The 19319-nt window shown below is 29.7% G+C and overlaps 4 protein-coding genes across 6 annotated transcripts; 2 read left to right on the top strand and 2 right to left on the bottom strand.

Moving 5' to 3' along the window:
* The first annotated feature begins 35 nt into the window (after positions 1-35).
* LOC128386167 (transmembrane protein 47-like) lies at positions 36-4875 on the top strand. Its single transcript, XM_053345158.1, has 5 exons — positions 36-259; positions 1614-1719; positions 2056-2242; positions 3308-3457; positions 3856-4875. Exons 2-5 carry the CDS (start codon positions 1648-1650, stop codon positions 4092-4094), a joined length of 648 nt encoding a protein of 215 aa, XP_053201133.1. The 5' UTR covers positions 36-259; positions 1614-1647; the 3' UTR covers positions 4095-4875.
* A 1029-nt stretch (positions 4876-5904) lies between these two features.
* LOC128386166 (lateral signaling target protein 2-like) lies at positions 5905-16025 on the top strand. Its single transcript, XM_053345157.1, has 5 exons — positions 5905-6336; positions 6729-7025; positions 7379-7729; positions 14128-14705; positions 14804-16025. Exons 1-5 carry the CDS (start codon positions 6059-6061, stop codon positions 15445-15447), a joined length of 2148 nt encoding a protein of 715 aa, XP_053201132.1. The 5' UTR covers positions 5905-6058; the 3' UTR covers positions 15448-16025.
* Positions 16026-16029: 4 nt separating this feature from the next.
* LOC128386169 (uncharacterized) lies at positions 16030-17086 on the bottom strand. Its single transcript, XM_053345163.1, has 2 exons — positions 16764-17086; positions 16030-16551 (listed from the first exon to the last, which is right to left on the bottom strand). The coding sequence occupies exons 1-2, from the start codon at positions 16849-16851 to the stop codon at positions 16109-16111; spliced, it is 531 nt and encodes a 176-aa protein (XP_053201138.1). The 5' UTR covers positions 16852-17086; the 3' UTR covers positions 16030-16108.
* A 632-nt stretch (positions 17087-17718) lies between these two features.
* Positions 17719-18967, bottom strand: LOC128386168 (apolipoprotein D-like). 3 transcript variants are annotated; one of them, XM_053345161.1, is made up of 5 exons: positions 18859-18967; positions 18484-18692; positions 18333-18415; positions 18161-18256; positions 17719-17954 (listed from the first exon to the last, which is right to left on the bottom strand). In XM_053345161.1, the coding sequence occupies exons 2-5, from the start codon at positions 18645-18647 to the stop codon at positions 17833-17835; spliced, it is 465 nt and encodes a 154-aa protein (XP_053201136.1). In that variant the 5' UTR covers positions 18648-18692; positions 18859-18967; the 3' UTR covers positions 17719-17832. The 3 variants fall into 3 exon arrangements, with proteins under 3 accessions (XP_053201136.1, XP_053201137.1, XP_053201135.1); XM_053345162.1 differs by having other exon boundaries at positions 18868-18946; XM_053345160.1 differs by lacking the exon at positions 18859-18967 and having other exon boundaries at positions 18484-18851.
* Between the last annotated feature and the right edge of the window lie 352 nt (positions 18968-19319).

Genomic DNA, 19319 nt, shown 5'->3' on the forward strand with positions numbered 1-19319 from the left:
TTGTTCTTCTCTTTTTTCTCTCTTCTTCCCCTTTTACTTGTCATTAGGTTGACAACAAATAGAAGTTCAATTTAAATGATTTACTTTTGTTTATTTTCACTTTTACTCTTAAATGTTTTGTGATTAAAGGCGAAAATTTAGTTAATTAAGATTAACCAAGTGTATCTATTAACATTTACATTGTCTTCTTTTTAATTTTCTATTTAATGTTTTACTCTATAAAATTGACTCTCTTCATTTCATTCACTCTATTTGCAAGGTAAGAGAAAAACCTATTTTTATACTTAGTCTCTTGTGTTGAAAGAGAAAATTGTTATTCTTTTTTGTTTTTTTTTTTTTCTCTTTCTCTCAAAATGAAACGAAAGTCAAAAGGAAAAAGTCAAAACAAATTAACTCTGTAAAAGAATTAATTACCTTGGTTATCAATTGATTTTAAATTAATTCCATTTCATTTATAGTCTTTCAATTTCTTACATTAATATTGTTGAAATAATTCACTCGCTATCATTAATTATTGAAGTAAATTCTTTTCTCTTTTTCTCTCTTTCTTTCTCTCTTTCTTTTTCTTACCTTCTTTCTTTATTCTTCTTCTCTCTTTCAATATCATCATATTAACTATTAAGCTTTTCACTCAATTTCTTCATTACCTTTTCGTATTGTTATATTGATACATTCAGGTAGAATTTGATTATTATTCCATCTTTTTTTCCACTATTATGTTTCAATCAATTTATTCTTCAATTATTCAGTTAGAAGTGTTTATTTTTCTCATTAACTAATTGACCAATTCATCTTTTTATTTGTTAAAGTTATTATTATTTTATTTTTCCATCTCTCGAACTTTTCCTTCTTGAAAAAATAATATCTCTACAGACTCCTAGTGATCTAAACTTCAGAAATATATATTAAGGTCGATCAAAGGGTTTGCACTTAATGTAATTTAAGAACATACATTTTGAAAACTAATTGAGCTTTAAGCTGAGAATTGACATAATTAGATTTATCATTTAATTTCCGTTATTTGTATGGACTTTATTGGTCTTTAGATCTAAACCCGTCAGCACTATGATTGTCCAAACTTTTCCTTCTAATTGCTGAGCATCTCTCTCTCTCTCTCTCTCTCTCTCTCTCTCTCTCTCTCTCTCTCTCTCACTCACTCACTCACTCACTCACTCTTTTCTTCTTTCTTTTCTTCCTTTCTATCAATTTTGATTATATTATCTTCTGTCTATTTATCTGTCTATACTCCTCAGTTAGATCTTCCTTCCTCTCTCTCCCTCTCCATCCTCATCTCTTTTTGGCTTCAAAATACAAACATCATTTATTTCCAGTAATTGCTCTTTTTCCTTAGAATGTTAAATATCATTAGAGCAATTACATTAGCCAATTCCATTCAAGTTTTTATTTGTATCTCTTAGCGATCATCATCATCAATGAGAAAATCTTATTTATACAAGTAAACAGCTAATATAATGATACAGTTTGACAATAACACATCACAACAGCAAGAACGATTAATTCCAATGATTTCTAATCAACTCCAATACTTGTTTTGTTAAATTTTCTAATTTAATTACATTTTCCCCCCGTTAATTGATTTCAATCAACTCCAGGATTGCGCTTGGTTAACAATTACATCGATCATATATGTCATTTGCTTTCAAAATGATTGCTCCAACAACAACCATTGAAACGGTCACTATTGTTAGACCTTTAAAGGTAAGACCATTTGTTTCTTATCCTTTCCCTTCAAATTAAAATCCCTTGACCATTGACAGACGGTATTGACCATAAACTACATCCCAATTCATTCTGTTCATTTTCTTCATATTGTTGTTATTATTATTTTGCGGTCGATAATCTTAGTTTCCTATTACTCAAAAGTCTAAACAATTACCTGATCCATGCACTAACTGTACTTCCTCATTCTCATCTATGCCTATTTTTTACTCTCTTCCTATTTTTATTCTGCTGTGTCCTCATTTATTAATATACGACTTCCTCATACATTTATTGACACTTTCTCTCTCCATCTCTCTCTCTCTCTTTATCCAGGTGATCGCATTCATATGTGGTATCATTGTGTTATTTTTAATGACATTATGCATCGGATCATCAAATTGGTTAACCTCAGAAAAGTATCGTCAAGGTTTATGGGAATATTGTATTGAAGAAGATGCTATTCAACCGTTGCCTTTCAATCTTAAAAATGGCCCTGGATGTTTTCCGGGCAGAGATGCCGGTGAGTTTTACTCATCTTCTTTACTCAGCATCAGATAATTTCTATTCCAATATATATCATATTATTTTTCTCTCCTCTGTGTTTGTGTTTCTTTGAATTGAACCTCCTTCTTCCTATGGCTATTTATCTAATATTTACATTACCCATTTAACTTTTCGAAAATCGTTTCAGATTAAAAGTTATTCCATAAAGATAATAATAATAATATTATTTTTCGAAAACAATAACACAAACAAAATCTATGTAATAATAATCCAAAAATAGATTAACAACAGAAGCTTAAAATTCCAGATGGTAAAATTTTCTCTTTATGATGTTGATGATCGAAAACATTGGAACATTTTTTGTTTTGTTCTTTTTCCAAATATTCACATCATAAATCATCATTTACTCTTTTCTCAGCCAGAATATAATAGTTACTACAAATTCTGATATATTTGTTTCATTTGGATGAAAAATTTTCTCTTCTTTTCAATGTCCTTCTCAATGATAGCCAAAAACTCTTCAGAAAAAAAGTTCCATAAGCTCTGGAAAAAGAGGAAAAAAATACATAAGCAATAATCGAATATACAAATTGTTTTTCCATTACCCTATCATCTTCATCCCCATTATTTGCTTTTTATCATCAACTAACTTTTAACTTTCTCTTTTTTTCATATTCTGATGATTATGATAATATTTTGAAATTCTTGTTTCGTATGTACCATTAGACAAATATAAGAGTCAAATATATTTTATATACACTTGGAAATTTTATTCATACACTTAAAAGAAACTATTCTTTTCATGATCATCTTCATAATCATGAACATAATCACCATTATTATGAACTTCATCCTTTTCTCTCTCTCTCTCTCTCTCTCTCTCTACATAACTTTCCCAATTTACAAGAATAAATTTTTTTCTCTTTTTTCCATCCTAATTCTCTATTCTATTTTACCTGATATTCTGTCATAGCCTTTATTCATCCTTGACACGATGTTTTATTCTCATGGCTGAATTTCATTCATCTGGTTCATTGTTTAAATTTTTTTTTCTCTCTCTCTTCATTGTAAAATCTTTCAGGTTACATCAAATTAGCTGGAATACTTTGCTGCTTCGGTTTGGGATTTGATTTTTTTGCAACCATCATGACTGGATTTGGCCTTAGCAGTAAAGACCCAAGGAAAAAATATACTCTCTATCGATTTGCTTTATATATCATGGTTGCTGCATGTGAGTGTTTCCATCTTATCACCATTTTCCATCATCAACTTCATCTCCCTCACCCATAACAATAGCAAGTTTAAAAAAAATAATTTGATCTTCAAGAAGAAAAAACTGAACAAAGAAGTGAATTGTTTTTCAGGGTGAAAAATAAGAAAGATAAAAGAAAGGGTAGAAAGAAAGAGTTTTCTTTTAAATGTATGATTACAATTACGTAGTCCAAATCAAGTCCATTCTCCTCAAAAAACCGGTCTTAACTCAATATTCTCATGTACAGATCGTTTGAACGTTTTTCGATTCTTGATTAGAATCAGAATTGATTATAAAGAATGAATGTTTTTATTCAAGTTACTTGTGAATTTCGTTTTGAATTGTAATTGTAATTTTTTCTTTCATTTTTCTTACAGTTGTTGTTATACTAATTGCCTTGGTGGTTTACCCTGCTTACTTTGCGGCTGAATTTAACGAGAGTAATCGTCAAGTATGGGAACTTGGCTGGGCCTATGGTGTAGGCTGGGGAGCAGCCATATTTTTACTTGGAGCCATATTGTTATTACTCTGTGACAAAGAGACGGAAGAAATTTACTATAAAGAAAGGACGATTGTACATACACAGACAAACGGAGGGGGTGACCTGAAAGCCTAACATCAAAAATCAAACGAAATATCAATTGACGTAGCTTAAAAGCCCTGAAAAAAGGAAACTATATACTGTATTATATGCATGAATGATGAGTGATGAGCCAATTTCAATAATCAATTACAAATTTTTAACTGTTAGAAATTAATTTTTGTTGATAATGTGATCAGAATGTTTGGTTTTCACTTCAATCTTCACCTTATTCTGAAACTATTACGATAATAGAGTTAGCATTTTCTAACAGAGACAAAATTTTCAAAGTTATCGAAACATAAAATATTTGTTTTAATCAATATCAAAATCATTAAGGATCATATTAATCGATTTAATGATCTAAACTATACCAAACAATTGACAAAAATAATTTCTAACCATTTAAGTTATAATCATTTATAATTGAAATTGACTCTAACTTAGCTCTCATTCATTGTATATAATTAAATTGTAAAGATAATACTAAACTCCTACAGTAGACACTCAACAAACGAATCAAAAACCAAAAAGACAATTACTATTTACTATTAATTGATTTCTTCCTAAAATCTTAATTTCTCATTCAGATTTACACCGTGATCAAGAATACAAGTCCAACTATTTTTCCAAATTTTTTCATTATCAAAGGAAAATTCATCATAACAGCTAAGACAATGGAGATTTTGGAACTTTGGACGAATTTCTCAAAGTCTCTCTTCTTTCATCTTATATCGTCGAAACATTTCGACGATGATGCAAAAATTTGAAAAAAAGTTCGTCCCGTACTTAAGATCACGGTGTAGATCAGCTGATATCTTTCTCTCCCTGTCAATCTCATTCTCACTAATCTCATAATCTTTTGGTCTATTTATTGACTTTTAAATCAAATACTTAAACAAAAAATCATCTTCACAATCCATATCCATGACATATACGACAATGATAAGATCTATGAGAAACTGAGTACAATTAATTAATTGATTGTGATCATAATCGAATGTTTTCTTCTCTCTCTCTCTCTTTCACTTTCTCCCTAAATTTGTGTTCCTTTTTTATCAAAATAATTAATTTTTTTAAAACAATTCAATGCATTTTGAAAGCTTTTAATTCTTGCCTAACAATTCAAAATACACGAAAAACAATTAAAAAAAAGATGAAAACAAAAAAGTAAATAAACTTTTTTCTCCAATTAATCTAACAATAAGAATTATAATTCTTAATCTTAATCTGATTGTAATAATAATATCATGAAATCAATGAACTCAACAAAGGAAAAGTAATTAATTTTTTAACCAGATTAATTGATGAACACTTCTAATCGCCTTAATTGTGTAACTCACATACTAATTGTGATTACATGACTGATCATTTACAAGGTTAATCTTAATCTTTAATTCACTGCTAGGGTGTAACTTACAATCGTCATCAGAAATCAAACTTTTGATCATCTTACAATTAAACAAATGGCATTGGAATTATGATAATTAATACTAATCATTAAGAAACTAAATCAACATTTAGTCATCAAAGTGAAAACAAATTAGTGATCAACATTTAAATCCATCACAAAAATGTCCACCCTTTTATCCTTCTATCCTATTGAATTCCAAATAAATATAAATTGCAACAGTTAAATAGAGAAAATCAATTAATTGTGATTATCTGGTCATGGAAAAATGTTCACAATTATAACAATTAAAAAGAGAAAAAAAAGTGAAATTTAAATTTGGCGCTTTTCGATTTTGGAATTAGTAGCGACATCTAAGGGCAAATGTTTGCTCTTCTTCATTTGGTTTGTTTATTGTTCTTATAGATTTTCATTCATTGAGTTGTTTTTGTTTTTCTCTTTAATTTCTGTTTGATTTAAAGTGAATTTATTTGGCTTATTGAGACTGTTTATCTTTTCTTTTCTGCTAATTGAATAATTGAATTATATTCTATTCTCATCAATAAATTAATGATCAATTGGATAATTATTTCTATTACATGGGGTCAAGATGTTTTCCCTGCGGAAATGGTTCGCTGCTAAAATGTTTGCTCAACAAGCTGTTCTAAACAGTGATAATAACAATCAACGTAATGGTAACTTTAGACGACTATTTGGTAACCATTTTAATCAGGCCAATGGAAACAATCAATCTTTTCTTCCACCACAAGATACCTTATTACGATTTTATTTTGCTGATGAAGAATTAAATCTGGTTGCCTCGGAATTGGACTCTTTTGATGGTCGTAGAGATCCTGTTCGATGTACCAATCTAGTTAATCGATTGAGGTCAGTTTTTCTTTAGCCACCACCACAATTTAGTGTTTCAATTTACCGTTTTATTCAAAATTCAGTTGTTCTTTTCTCTCTCTAATCTTGACCATCTTTCAATTCTCATTCTCATCATTAATAATTTCGACTTTTCTTTGACATCAAATTTTCTCTACCGCCATTATAATCATTTCTTTATCATTCACCATTTCTTAATTTTCCTGATTTTTCTTTCTCTTTCTTTCTTTCTCTTCTCTTTACTTACCTTGTTTACACCTTAATTATCTAGAATAACTATGTATATATCCCCTGATTACTAATTTTATTCAGTATTTTCTCATCCACCTTGTCTTACCTTTTCTTGTATCTCTCTTTCTCTCTCTCTCTTTCTCATTCTTTCAACATCACAGATCATCTCAAGATAAAGTGATAACCATATTATTCCGTCTAATGGATGAATGGAATTGTGAAAGAGCATCCAGAGATTATCGTATGAAATTTCCAGATGATTTATTAGCTGGTAACGAGAATGGTGAATCATTAAATGGTCAAATATGGTTCGGTGCTGAGTGTTTGGCTGCTGGTTCCAATATAATGAATCACGAACCTGAATCAGACGCTTTAAGGCCAATCGCTAAAATGTTAACAGTTAAAATTGACCAACTTCGATTAGAGCTTAGGCATTGCTGTTCAGATATCGATGACAAGTAAATTTTTAACTCAATTAATTTCTTACCCTTTTCCTTTTCTCATCAATTTTCATAGTCACACAATCAGCTAACTTATCCCAAAAAAGGCAAACCAAACCCTATCTAATTAGCTATCTCTTTTGTTGATTTGTCCTTTACAAATTAACTTGTAATGTTTCAATTTTCTGTCGATTCATTTATTGTTTTAATTGGATTTATTATCCACACCAATAATTTATTATCTCTTCAGTTTTTCTAATCACAATTAACCTTTTTCTTTCTCCTTTCCTTTTCCCTTTCTCTTTCCATATCAATATCTTCAATTACAATCAACTAAAACAAAACAACAAAAAACTGGTAATTGTTTATAGTTTTATGATACACAAGGATCGCATTGGTTTGGATTTAATGTTTAAATTGCAACAATTAGACAGGATATTCGCCAATTTTGAATATGAATATGTAAAGGCCATGATACCGATAAAAACCGTTAAGGAAATTGAACAACAACAAGATCTAATGGTGCTGTTTAGTGAAAGTGTACAAATTGCTCTTAAAAGAGGATTGATATCTCAAGATGAATTCGATGAATGTGAACCAACTGTGATTATCAACATACCCCGACTGGCCATAATTCATGGTCTATTACGTTGTGGTCAGGAGAGTCCGATTCTTAAGAGAGACAAAATTCAATTATCTCCCGTTTTTAAGCCTTTTCACTCGTAAGTGTTGACCCTCATTTCTTACTCCACATTTTACTGGACATCAACACATTAGCTAATTGAATTAACGGCAACAATTACTAATCAAATAAGAGTTTTAATCACTTAATTGACCGTAATCATCATGATTAGTGTGTCAATGTAACCCTTTCACTTTCATCATGATGACGGAACAAAAAAAAATATAAATTTATATCAACAATTTAGTCTGAAAAGTTGATCAGAAAATCAATTTCTGAGTTTAATCTTTTTTTGAGTCTTTATTACTTTTATTTTTTCTCATTCTCTCTCTCTCACTCTTCATCTAATGAGTATCTTCATCCGAAAGTAATCTTAATTCAATTTCAATCGTGTATTTCTGAAGGGAAATCCCGATTCAATCTTAATTTTTTTCTCTATTCTCTTGTTGTCTCAACCGTTAAACTTGCCACGCTAAAGAGTGAATCAATTTGTCGATATATAAAAAACTGAATCGACGATGAAAAATCTTGAAAGAGAAAAAGAGAGATGATGATAAGAAATTCATTGTACTGAATTGCGATCAAGTTAATTGTTGATGTTTTCAGTTCCAGGATTACCTCAGGTTTCGAGTATGACGATCGAGAGGAGGGAGTTAAAGGTGTAACAAAATGTGATACAAATACAATTCTCTCTCTCTCTCTCATCTAGTCTTTCGTTTTCTCTTTCTAATCATTCATCTATCATCATAACCCTCTTTCTTTTCATCATTTAATTTTTTCTTCACTAAATTTCATCTAATATAACAGTTATTTCAATTATATTCTTGCATCATTTTTTCTTCTCTTCACCAACCATTGATTCAGTTTTATATTTATACAATTATCATCACAACTATTATTATATTTGATATATTTTTTTTCTCATTTTAAAATAGTTTCTTAATCGAATAAGGAAAGCATGGCTTTTTTTTGTTCTTTTCTAACACTTCGTACCATCACATGTCAATGAAACAACATTCAGGAATCGAATCTTTTTTTTTTACTTTTCAGGTACTAATAATATGTTCGTTGTGTGTTTCTCAATTTTCACGGTGATTCAATATTCGCAATCATTATCAGTTGATAGAATTTCAGATCAATGCATATCCTTAAATGTTTTACGATTATTTGGAAATACTCATTATTATTATTGTTAATTCTTGCAATTCATTCATATATACAGACACTCACACATAAAATGTACCAACAGAAAAAAACAGGTAAATTCGACAGGTTTATATGCGTGCTGGTTTCTCAGGGACGATTGTATCAAGTTTATCCATGCTTTTCCAACCATTTCCTCCTACCTTTTAATTACGATTGGTTTAACGGAAGAGAAGGTCAACTTGATTCTCTTAACGATCTCTCTCTCTCTCTCTCTCTCTCTCTCTCTGCTTTAACCACGATCTTGTTAGTCCTAAACTGTGAAGATGAGGATAAAGATGATGAAGTTTAAAACAGTAAAGAGTAATGGGCGTTGTAATAGCCACTCATTTCAATCTCTCTTTTTGAAGAAAATCAAATTGTTCTAATTTATTTGTTTATTTTTGTCCATTCAATTCAATCTATTGAATAATTTTCTTTACTCTTTCTATTCACTCTAATTGCCACTGAATTTCAGACTTAATCATAAAGTTGATTGAATAATATCAAGACCTTTTGAATCAACCTACCTGCACAAACACTAAATTGTAACCGTTTGCTTGATTGCTTTACTTTTCTTTTGATTTCTTTGTAAATGTAATTATCATTAACCATTACAACTAGTATCTTGATTTATTCATCATCATCATGCAATAATATCATGTGATGTGTATTACATTTAATTGAACTTGAAAGTTTACCTGGATTTACGTTGCACATGATGAACATTTTTGCTCAGTTCTGTTGCAATATTGTTTAGTATCGGGTTTCATTTTTTTTCTTGTTAATTGTTACTCATTTACTTTTCTCTCATATCTATTCATCCTGACGGTGTCATGAAGTTTTCAGACCAATAAGAACTTGGAGAGAGAAACAAAACTTTGCCTGAGAAATGATTAAATCTCAGAACACAAAAACGGAACCGTTATCACAATTAACATCCGTTTGTAATTTTATTGTCACATTGTTTCTGTAGTAACTGATTGCCTTTTTTTGTAATGTATTTGAATAGGTAAAGGAAATGAATGAAAATTTCATCTCAATCTGAATCTTGAATTGAATTTGATTCAGGTTAACAATAATTGTTACTACTAATTGTTGACAATTTACTTACATGATGCATATTCAACAAACGGAAAGACATGGTCTGTGATTTGTTGTTTATTGTTATTTACTCTTGAGTTAATTTATTGATAGTTTTTTTTCACATTATTATTAATTAATTGATTTCTATCTGGGCAAAGTTTTTGTTGTAAATCAATTTTTTTACTATCATTAACTTGATTAATGTTCACTATTATATTTATAAATACAATATCTTTCCGTTTCTCTTGTCATGTGCTCAGATAATTCAATGTCAACAACTGTTGATATGTTTCATGATAATTTGTATATAAAGAGTAATAGTTGATTGTGAACATTAGCATTTAACTAAATCATTGATATACCTTTAATTTAGTTTTAATCTGTAATCATAATTAGTTATCAATATTAATTATCTTTTGATTATTATTTTTGAGGTTTATGTTTTTTTTATTATACTTCGTTACTATTGGTTTCTTGATTGTAATGTTGCAATAATTAGCATGTTTTAATTGTTAATTGTTAAAAGATAGTTTTAACTGATTAAATCTACATTTGATGATCTAAATTGATTAAATTTCCAATCATTCATTTCTAGTAATCATATTAAATGATACTGAATGTCATGTGTTGATTGATGCATCATTGTCAGTCTACTAATTAGTTTGTTTAAATTTTGTGTTACAATTATCTCTCTATCTATTAATTAATTGAATGGTAATGATAAAATTCATAATCAAATATGAAATAATCTTCAGGTTATTGTTTCGTTACTGTGAACATTTCATATGATGAATGGGAAATAAAGTTTGCAAACTCAAAAATAAAACCTACGTAAATGTTGATTGTTTCAAGTTGATTAACCTCTGGTAACTTAATTTCTGAGACTCACCCTATTCCTGATTAGTTGATTTCCTCTTTGTCACTATTTCCATCATCATGATGCAACTAAATGCTTCCATCAGCTTATTTAGTATCTCTCTCTCTCTCTCTCTCTCTCTCTGCTCTTCCATTCACTCATGAACATCCCTTTGAAATCAGGAAGAGAAAGACTGATTTGCATGAAAGGTAAAGTTGACATTGTCTCTATGATAGTAATTTTATTATTATTATATTTAAAATTTAAGATGATGATGAAAATACACATATGATGATCAGTCAATGCACTCAAAAAGTCATCATTCATTATTTTTCTCAATTTATTATTGTATGAATGATTTTTTTTACCTCTTCCTCCTCCAACTCATTCATCTGATTGTATTGCCATCATTTCAATATAAACAATAATAATTTTCCCCTTTTACTTGATAATATCTCAACTATGTAAACATTAACACTTAACCTTCATCCTGAACATTTGAATGAACACTTAAAACTACCTGGAAATTAAATTCTTTCTCTTGATAGTTGAAGGATTTTCTTTCATGATTGGTAAGATTAAATATCATACCCTTGAACCCGTAACGCTATTTACTGTTAGATCTCAATCATTATTAAATTTTGCTCTTTTCCTAAATAATAATAATGATAATATGATAATAATAATGGTTTTCATATAAGATTATAATGATAGTTTTGTATTAGGCTGATTGAAATCCTTTCCTTTTGACTGGATTAACAAGAAACCGTTACTTTTTCATTTGATGTCATCATGATTGTCATTGAAAATGGATAAAGGATTAACATTGGAAAGTTAAAAGTTTTTAATTTTTCCAAAGTAGTATTGATCTGATTTATTGATTTTCCAAGTAAATTACCAATTTTTGTTTTCTTCTCATTTTAATCACTTTATAATCAAACTAAACACTGTATTAGTTGGGAACCATCATCATTATCAATTGTATCTTTGATTGTTGATTATTTTCACTAATCAGTTTGATGACCTCTTGTTTTATTTTTACTATTTAATGATTAGTTAATTTTTTTTTCTCTTCGTTGCTTCATCTTTCATTCATTCAAATGATTCCAATTTATATTTACAATCCAATCATCATCTTATTTAATCAACAGCCTAAAACTTATCAACTAGTTTACAATCATCAAGCTGAACAATTTACTCTTAATTTGACACATTTGATTAACCTTTTGAGAGAGAGAGAGAGAGAGGTCATTAACAATTAAGATTATTGTTTCAACCTATTCTCAGGCTTATATATTAATAGTAACATGATTGTTACAATATCAGCATAAATATTAACCATGATTAAATACCACTAATTACAATCAATTTACTCATGTATATATCTAAGATATTAACCAATTTCTTTTCTTAAAGCTTAATTGTTAATCAACATTAACCACAAATAATCATAAGAATCATCTAATAGTACACCAATGTTGCTATAATTAATTTGCATCATCTCAAGTTAGATTTGTAATCGTCATAGACTCACTCTAATTGCACTGTATCCAATAATCAATACAATCGTCATGTACGTCAGCAGTTAGTAAATTGTTTGTATGATAAAGGCAAGAATTAACAAGAGAAACAAACTTATCTTAACATTAAACTAATAATTGAATATATAATCCAAACTCTTTGACGTTTTCTCGCTCTCCACTATGTTAAACTTAATCATAATCCTTACAGAATATCAATGGATAAAAAATTCACGAATTAACAATTCTTACCTTGAACCTTAATCACAATTATCTTGGTCAATATAATTTCAACCAATTTAAATTACAAGTATTACATGATTACATCTCTTTCTTGTCCATCAGACAATTTTGATAACTAATCATATTGTTAGTAATCAATTGATTGGAATTATATTTAAAAATCATGATTTTCAATTTCTCACCAATTTGATGATTTATATTTAGTCTCGTTCATGATCATTCAAAAAGCCTATGACAAGAAACTCTTATGTATCTTTAATCGTTTCAATGGTAGTTGATTAAATTGTCGATGGTACTTGACATTATTCTTGATTATTATTATTATTATGATGAATTAAATATAATAAGTGAATGTAATTTAAAAACTAGATCCAGTTAATTGCATTAATCATAAATCAACCTTGTACCCATATTTACAGGGTAAACTTTTCGATATATATTTAGATTATATCAAGATGTATATTTATAATTTTCACCATGAAATCCATTATTCATTTATTACCCTGATTTTGTATACTGGATAAATAATCATGTATCATGAATTTTACCTTTTACTTTTCAGTAAATTATTTATATACAATGTATTAGAAATAAGCTTCAAATAAGCTAATGTTTATCTCTGTATTTGGTAATTACTCTCAACATGATGATGATCCAAATGCTGAGTTGAAACAGATACTATATGGTAGATGACTTGTTAGTTTACACTTTTCCTTGTTTCATAAATAGATGATGATGATGATGATGAATAAGCTGATGATGAGGATGAAGATGATAATCAGAATCAGTTAATTTGTTTTCATCAACTTTTTTTTTCTCACCTTCCACCTTATATATTTACCATGTTAATCCCAATAACCAACTGGTTGTTAATCAACTGAAGTCTTAATTCCCAATATTTTTCAACTCTTATTCTTGATAATCATCTTAATAATCAAGTTTACAGCTTTTGATTACTATTTCAATCATAACCGGATTAGTGATTTATGATTACCTGTATTTAGTTTGATCACGTTTTTTTTTCTCAATCAATTGTTATTTGTACATTTTACCATCACGAATGTTTGTAGATTTTACGACCAACACAAAATTGATCGAAATTGGTTCGATCTGTTTCGAATAATCATCTGATTATTTGACATCTAAATCAAAGTAAATTGTCACAAAACAATTACGATTGAAATTGTCTTCCTAATGAGACATTTGTAAATCACTTGAAAAACACGATAATTGGTCTAATAACCACTTACAAACTGGTAACCTCTTTATTCAGTTAATACCGGTAACAGTTAATTGGAACACTAATCACAATCAACAGTTTTTTTTTTCAACGCCTTACCTAACGATAGATCAGCTTTTGTAGACTTCAATGTTAACATAATTTGATTGTAAATAGCTGTAAATGACTATCCTTTCAAATCGTTGATTGGTAATTGTTGCTGTGATTGATTTGATTTCCATAATATTGATTTTATTTGTTGTTGTTGTTGTTGTCTAACATAACCAACTAATCGTTATTGTTTTCCATTAAATTTGATTATATTCATTCAGGAGACTTTATCGGATTCATTCACTTCTTCAATCGCTGCGACCTGTTGAGATTGAATTACTTGAGAAACTTTTGATTAACAAAGATAGTGAAATATCTGCTATGGAATCACTTGCCTGGTTCAAAGGATTGGAATTGATTGGTGATCATCATCTATCCCAACGGCGCTATTCTGATCCTGGAATTGTTGATCAAGCATCAGGCTGGGTAGCGGGTGATGAAGATGATGATGATGATGATTATCAAGGTAACGGTGGTGATAACAGTAATTATATAAATAACGTCAGTTGTAGCAGTAGTAAAAACCATTCTGGTAATAGGCCACCATTGAAAAAATGTTTTTCCTCGATATCATTAATGTATGTTCTCACTAAACCCGATTCGAAAGAATGTGAAAACTATTCTACAAATGAACGACCTTTCTGTGACGATAATGATAGCCTTGCATCGAATGCTACAACAACAACTAACTCAACTGTCGACTCATTTGAGATTGCATTGGCTATCGGTGCCAAACATTCCAAATACGTTTCTCCAGGTTCGAAAGAACTTCTTCATAATCTTTTTGTATCTATCGCCGGTAAGAATAAGTGTCCAAAGTTTCGAGAGAAAATGAAACTTTCGCTCTCCATTTAGATTATTATTAATAATATTGTTGTCTTTTTCCCTTTCTCTCAGGTATTGCTGATCAATTGCAGACAAATTATGCCAGTGAACTACGAACTATCCTTCAAAATGTATATAATCTTCACTGTTCCAATTCAGATGACAATGATGAGGATTCAGGTAGCGTTGAGGAAGCTTTGGAAGCTCAAGAAGACTCAGAAGATATAACGTCCGCTTCATCATCAAACGCAACCTCACCCTCAGAGGCAGCCAGTATAAGCTTCCCAGGAAGCTTAATTGTTAATAATAATAGTAATCCAACCAATGACTTTGTTATAAATGGTGATGGTGGTGGAAGTGCAAGTCACTCTACTTCTAATGTTAATACTAATCAACAACAACAACAAAATCATCATCACCATCACCATCATCATAATAACCATAATTCATCATCAACCTCAACCGAATCAACAACAAATAATGCAAGTCAACAGTCTACACAAGTTTTGATTCCACCCATATGGGTACCCGATGAAATGGTCTCCGAATGTACTTCATGTTGCTCCCAATTTACTTTAATACGTCGTCGGCACCATTGTCGCAACTGTGGTGGTATATACTGTAATAACTGCTGTAGTAATTTTGTCCCATTAGTTCACTATGGTTTCGATAAACCAGTTCGAGTCTGTAATATTTGTTTCGTCTCCTTGCAATAATACATAATAACCTTTTCCACTGTCCACCCTCTCTATCAACTGCTGCCTTGTATCATACAAAACCACCACCAACAACAAAACAACAACAACTAATCATCAAGAATGATAATCATTATCTGTTCTATACGATTAACAAGCCAAGGATAAACCCGATTAAGATGGAGAACCAGAATAATCAGAAAAAAAAACACCAAGAAAGAAAAACGATTCTGATCTTAGTCCATTCTCTCTCCACCTTGGAAACAAAATGAAAATCCTTGTCCTCCTCTGTCAATCCTCCTCATGGATAAAAAAAAAATAATTAATTTTCCAATCACTTGTTGTAAAATTGTTGATTGTTGATTATACATATTGAAAATACTGTTGTTAACAATTGAACAGCAACAAAATTTGATTAATCAACTTTCATCCTAAATTGTGAAACAATCCTTATCCTAAACAACAACAACAACAAAGTCCAGTTAATCAATCACTCTGATTATGATGAAAACTCAAACTAACTAACCAGTTTATCATTGTAATGACAATTATGTTTTCACCAGATATATATATATATAAAAATTAAGATACAATCAAAATCACTTAAATTGTTTTAAAGTTTGAATCTTTAATTGTAATGAAATGAGAATACAATATCTCTTTCAGGGGATGATCAACCAATCTAATGATTAGCGTTTGTTTCATTGACCACTGAGTTAATTACTGCCATACATGATTCCCAATAAGTGTCCAATAGATTTGCAATTATCCAATTCATTGGTGCATCTTTGCTCACTATCGGCGGAAGTGTGTCACAAATTGACTCGTCCAATGGACACGGAGAATTGACCTGTTTCACCTTGATGAAAACATGAGAGAAGATGATTGTTTGATTATCACTTGAATAAAGGAAATAGGGTTCAGATAAATCCAATGATTGTTCATCATTCAGGATTGATGAGGTTAAATTGTTTTCCACTGAGAACGATTTATGACAAGAATCAACTAGACGATTAACACTCGGCGGATTAACAACATTGTCGCTCAGTCCATTGGTTAAAGATGAGAAAAAGTTTTTAATTCTGTCAACAGTAATCAACGGAATTGATAAAACAAATGGTTTACCTAGAAAAGAAAATGAAATCACAATTAAAGTTAATTGTTTGAAAAAATTAACGTTGACATTTAAAAATGGTTTTCCGTTGGTTCAATGAACATCTAATTAGACCAATAAGGTTGATTAATTGTATTTAATCAACTTTATTGTGGTTTTATTTTCATTATAATGATTAACCCAAATTTGTATTGATTTAAAAAGTTAACTTGTATTTATTTACCTTGAACAATTTGGATCTGATTGTTTGTGATGAGAATGATTGATAAAAATAAAATGGAACAATTAATTGCTGATAAAATCTTAATCATTGCTGTTTTAATTGTTGGTTTACTTTTCCCACTGGTGGTAATGTTGATTGCGATCACTTTCAGTTCAAAATTAACTGTTAGTTAATTATAGCATTGTTATTGTTTAAATAAATGGGATCTGTTTGAATTCAACATTTGGTTAACTTAATTGTCAACTGTTAACTTTTTTTCTGCCACTTGTTGATTTTTTTAGTACTAATTTATGCTGATTAACTAATTAATTATCACTAATTGTTTGCTAACATACATTGGATAATATTTGAACGATCGACACTGAAGAAGATGATGATTCAATTTTAGACTAATCAACGTGGAAAATCATAAAGGTAATCAATTAATCAATGGTTAGTTAATATCTTCCTTCCTGGAATTGTTGTAAAAACAATTTGAAAACTCAATGGGAAAACAAATCAACTGATGATCACAGTTGATTTTAACACAGCAATAATCAACTAATTAACGATTCGATATAATGATCAGTTGGTGATTGAGGTTGAGGATTTGGGTTAATTGTTAACTCCATGGGAAATTAACACTCGACTAAAACAATCATTTTCTCCAGGTTTTAAATAAGATCTTAATTTCCTGACAACTTATAATTAGAATATTAAATTGAAATCTTTAACTTCATCACAATCAAGTAAATGAGTTATTGGTGACAATGATTATATCTAATTGTAATATCGTTTAAGTTTCATGACCGGGATCATTTTACTGACAATATTATTGTTTCAGTGATCATATATTAATAATCACGAGTGATTATCTTTTAATTCAATAATCAATCAATTTCCATGTTTAAATGGTTGTTCATATACTCACTTTCTTACGTTTCTTAAACAGAGAAATAAGTTTATCACATTATATCACTTTACTATTATTTATTTCATAATTTTCTACACACCCTGTAGGCAAACTTTCAAGGTACAATAGACACTTAATTAAGTTAGTAATAATTAGCAAGGTTTGGAAATTGTTATTTTAACCACAGTCTTGAGTTACGTTCGCGAGATAGGTCACTCCGTTGGTCGCAAGTAGACTGGTCAGCCTACTAACTGTTTTGCCATCTAAAGTACTTTCTCTTGATAAAATGAATCCAGAAACTGCCAAAAAAAATGTACCAAAGTTGAGGAAATTAATGATACCGTTTTCAGAATTTTTTATTTGAGAATCGGAATATTCAATAATTATGAAAAATTATGAATAGAGAGCTGAAAGTCTCAAATATTATTAAAAAATAATAGATGATAAGATAATTTTTTCGTATTTCATTAATTCTGATCATTTCCATAAAACGTCATTTTCTTACTTGAGTGAAAGAGGCGGAGGATATCTGTACATGAAACTACCACGGAATAAGTTTCATAATCAGAATCAAGAACCAAATAGGGTATGGCTGGACCTCCTAATGAATAAATGTATTAAAGAGGATAGTTAATTACAATTAAATTCAACGTTCACACAAAACATGAGAGTCTTACCAGGGAATCGTTTTACAAGCCAGATATCGGGTCTGTTGTTGTCAGGCACGGTAGCAGTTTGGTCAGTAGAAATTACTTCACCACTTTATCAAAGTAAAGTAATCAGATGAATTATAATGATTAATTTCGTCGTAGACTACAATTGGCTCACCTTGCGTTGTCGATAGCACGATTTTGTATGCTGATATAACTTCCACGATCTTCGTAAGTTTGGGTAGAGCATCTTGTATTCCTTTGGAATATATCATCACTTCTTCTGATTTCGAACCATTTTCCAACGTACCTTGAAATATCCAGATCAGATTTTCCATTCATAACTGGACAACCACCAAATACAAAGTACAAACTGGACTCCAAGCACTTGATAAGAAACAGAATGATTAGAGTCAACGTAATGGACAATTTCATTGTTATTATTTATAGCATAGATAACTTTATAAACAATTCTACTCGAAATTATTACAATTGGATGTTAATTCTTAGTCTTTAACTCAAATGTTTAAATTGTTTAGAAATTTACTTTCACCTTTATTACCTGGATATATTTTTCTAAAGCGAAGGTGCTTTAGATATCCAATCAAATGTCAAATGTTCATCCAATTTAACATTCATTACTGAATCAATTTGAAAGCTTCCATGTTATCTGACTTGATTGGAAACTTGTTCAGCTGTAGTAAATTTGTTTACCTATTAAAGGTTAACAAAAGCTCCATCGTCAATCTTAACACTTTTATACAATCTCTTCAATTAACTTGAAGTCTATGTATAAAAAAACTAATCCAAATAGCGATGAAATTTCAATGGACTCAGATTAGCCTTTGAAGTTATTGATACAAATAATTAGTTAATTAACTATCTAAAAGGTATAAGCAAGTGATAGCCCAAAGATATTGACCAAAGACCTATTTGGAATTAAACTTAATTGTGATTATCTTTTGATTATCAATTTGTTTACCTTAAATAAGTAAACAAATCATCAGTAGATTT

This window comes from Panonychus citri, unplaced genomic scaffold, assembly GCF_014898815.1.
Source record: "Panonychus citri isolate SS breed McGregor unplaced genomic scaffold, ASM1489881v1 Contig00063, whole genome shotgun sequence".
In the NCBI taxonomy this organism is placed as follows: domain Eukaryota; kingdom Metazoa; phylum Arthropoda; class Arachnida; order Trombidiformes; family Tetranychidae; genus Panonychus; species Panonychus citri.

Coding starts and splice junctions, on each gene's coding strand:
- LOC128386166 (XM_053345157.1), top strand. CDS start 6,059: ATGTTTTCCCTGCGGAAATGGTTCGCTGCTAAAATGTTTGCTCAACAA. Junction 7,026..7,378: donor TGTTCAGATATCGATGACAA/GTAAATTTTTAA, acceptor AATTGTTTATAG/TTTTATGATACACAAGGATC. Junction 7,730..14,127: donor GTTTTTAAGCCTTTTCACTC/GTAAGTGTTGAC, acceptor ATATTCATTCAG/GAGACTTTATCGGATTCATT.
- LOC128386167 (XM_053345158.1), top strand. CDS start 1,648: ATGTCATTTGCTTTCAAAATGATTGCTCCAACAACAACCATTGAAACG. Junction 1,720..2,055: donor CTATTGTTAGACCTTTAAAG/GTAAGACCATTT, acceptor CTCTTTATCCAG/GTGATCGCATTCATATGTGG. Junction 3,458..3,855: donor ATATATCATGGTTGCTGCAT/GTGAGTGTTTCC, acceptor TTTTTCTTACAG/TTGTTGTTATACTAATTGCC.
- LOC128386169 (XM_053345163.1), bottom strand. CDS start 16,851: ATGATTAAGATTTTATCAGCAATTAATTGTTCCATTTTATTTTTATCA. Junction 16,552..16,763: donor TCAGATCCAAATTGTTCAAG/GTAAATAAATAC, acceptor TTTCTTTTCTAG/GTAAACCATTTGTTTTATCA.
- LOC128386168 (XM_053345160.1), bottom strand. CDS start 18,740: ATGAAATTGTCCATTACGTTGACTCTAATCATTCTGTTTCTTATCAAG. Junction 18,416..18,483: donor CGTGCTATCGACAACGCAAG/GTGAGCCAATTG, acceptor ACTTTGATAAAG/TGGTGAAGTAATTTCTACTG. Junction 18,257..18,332: donor GCTTGTAAAACGATTCCCTG/GTAAGACTCTCA, acceptor TTTATTCATTAG/GAGGTCCAGCCATACCCTAT.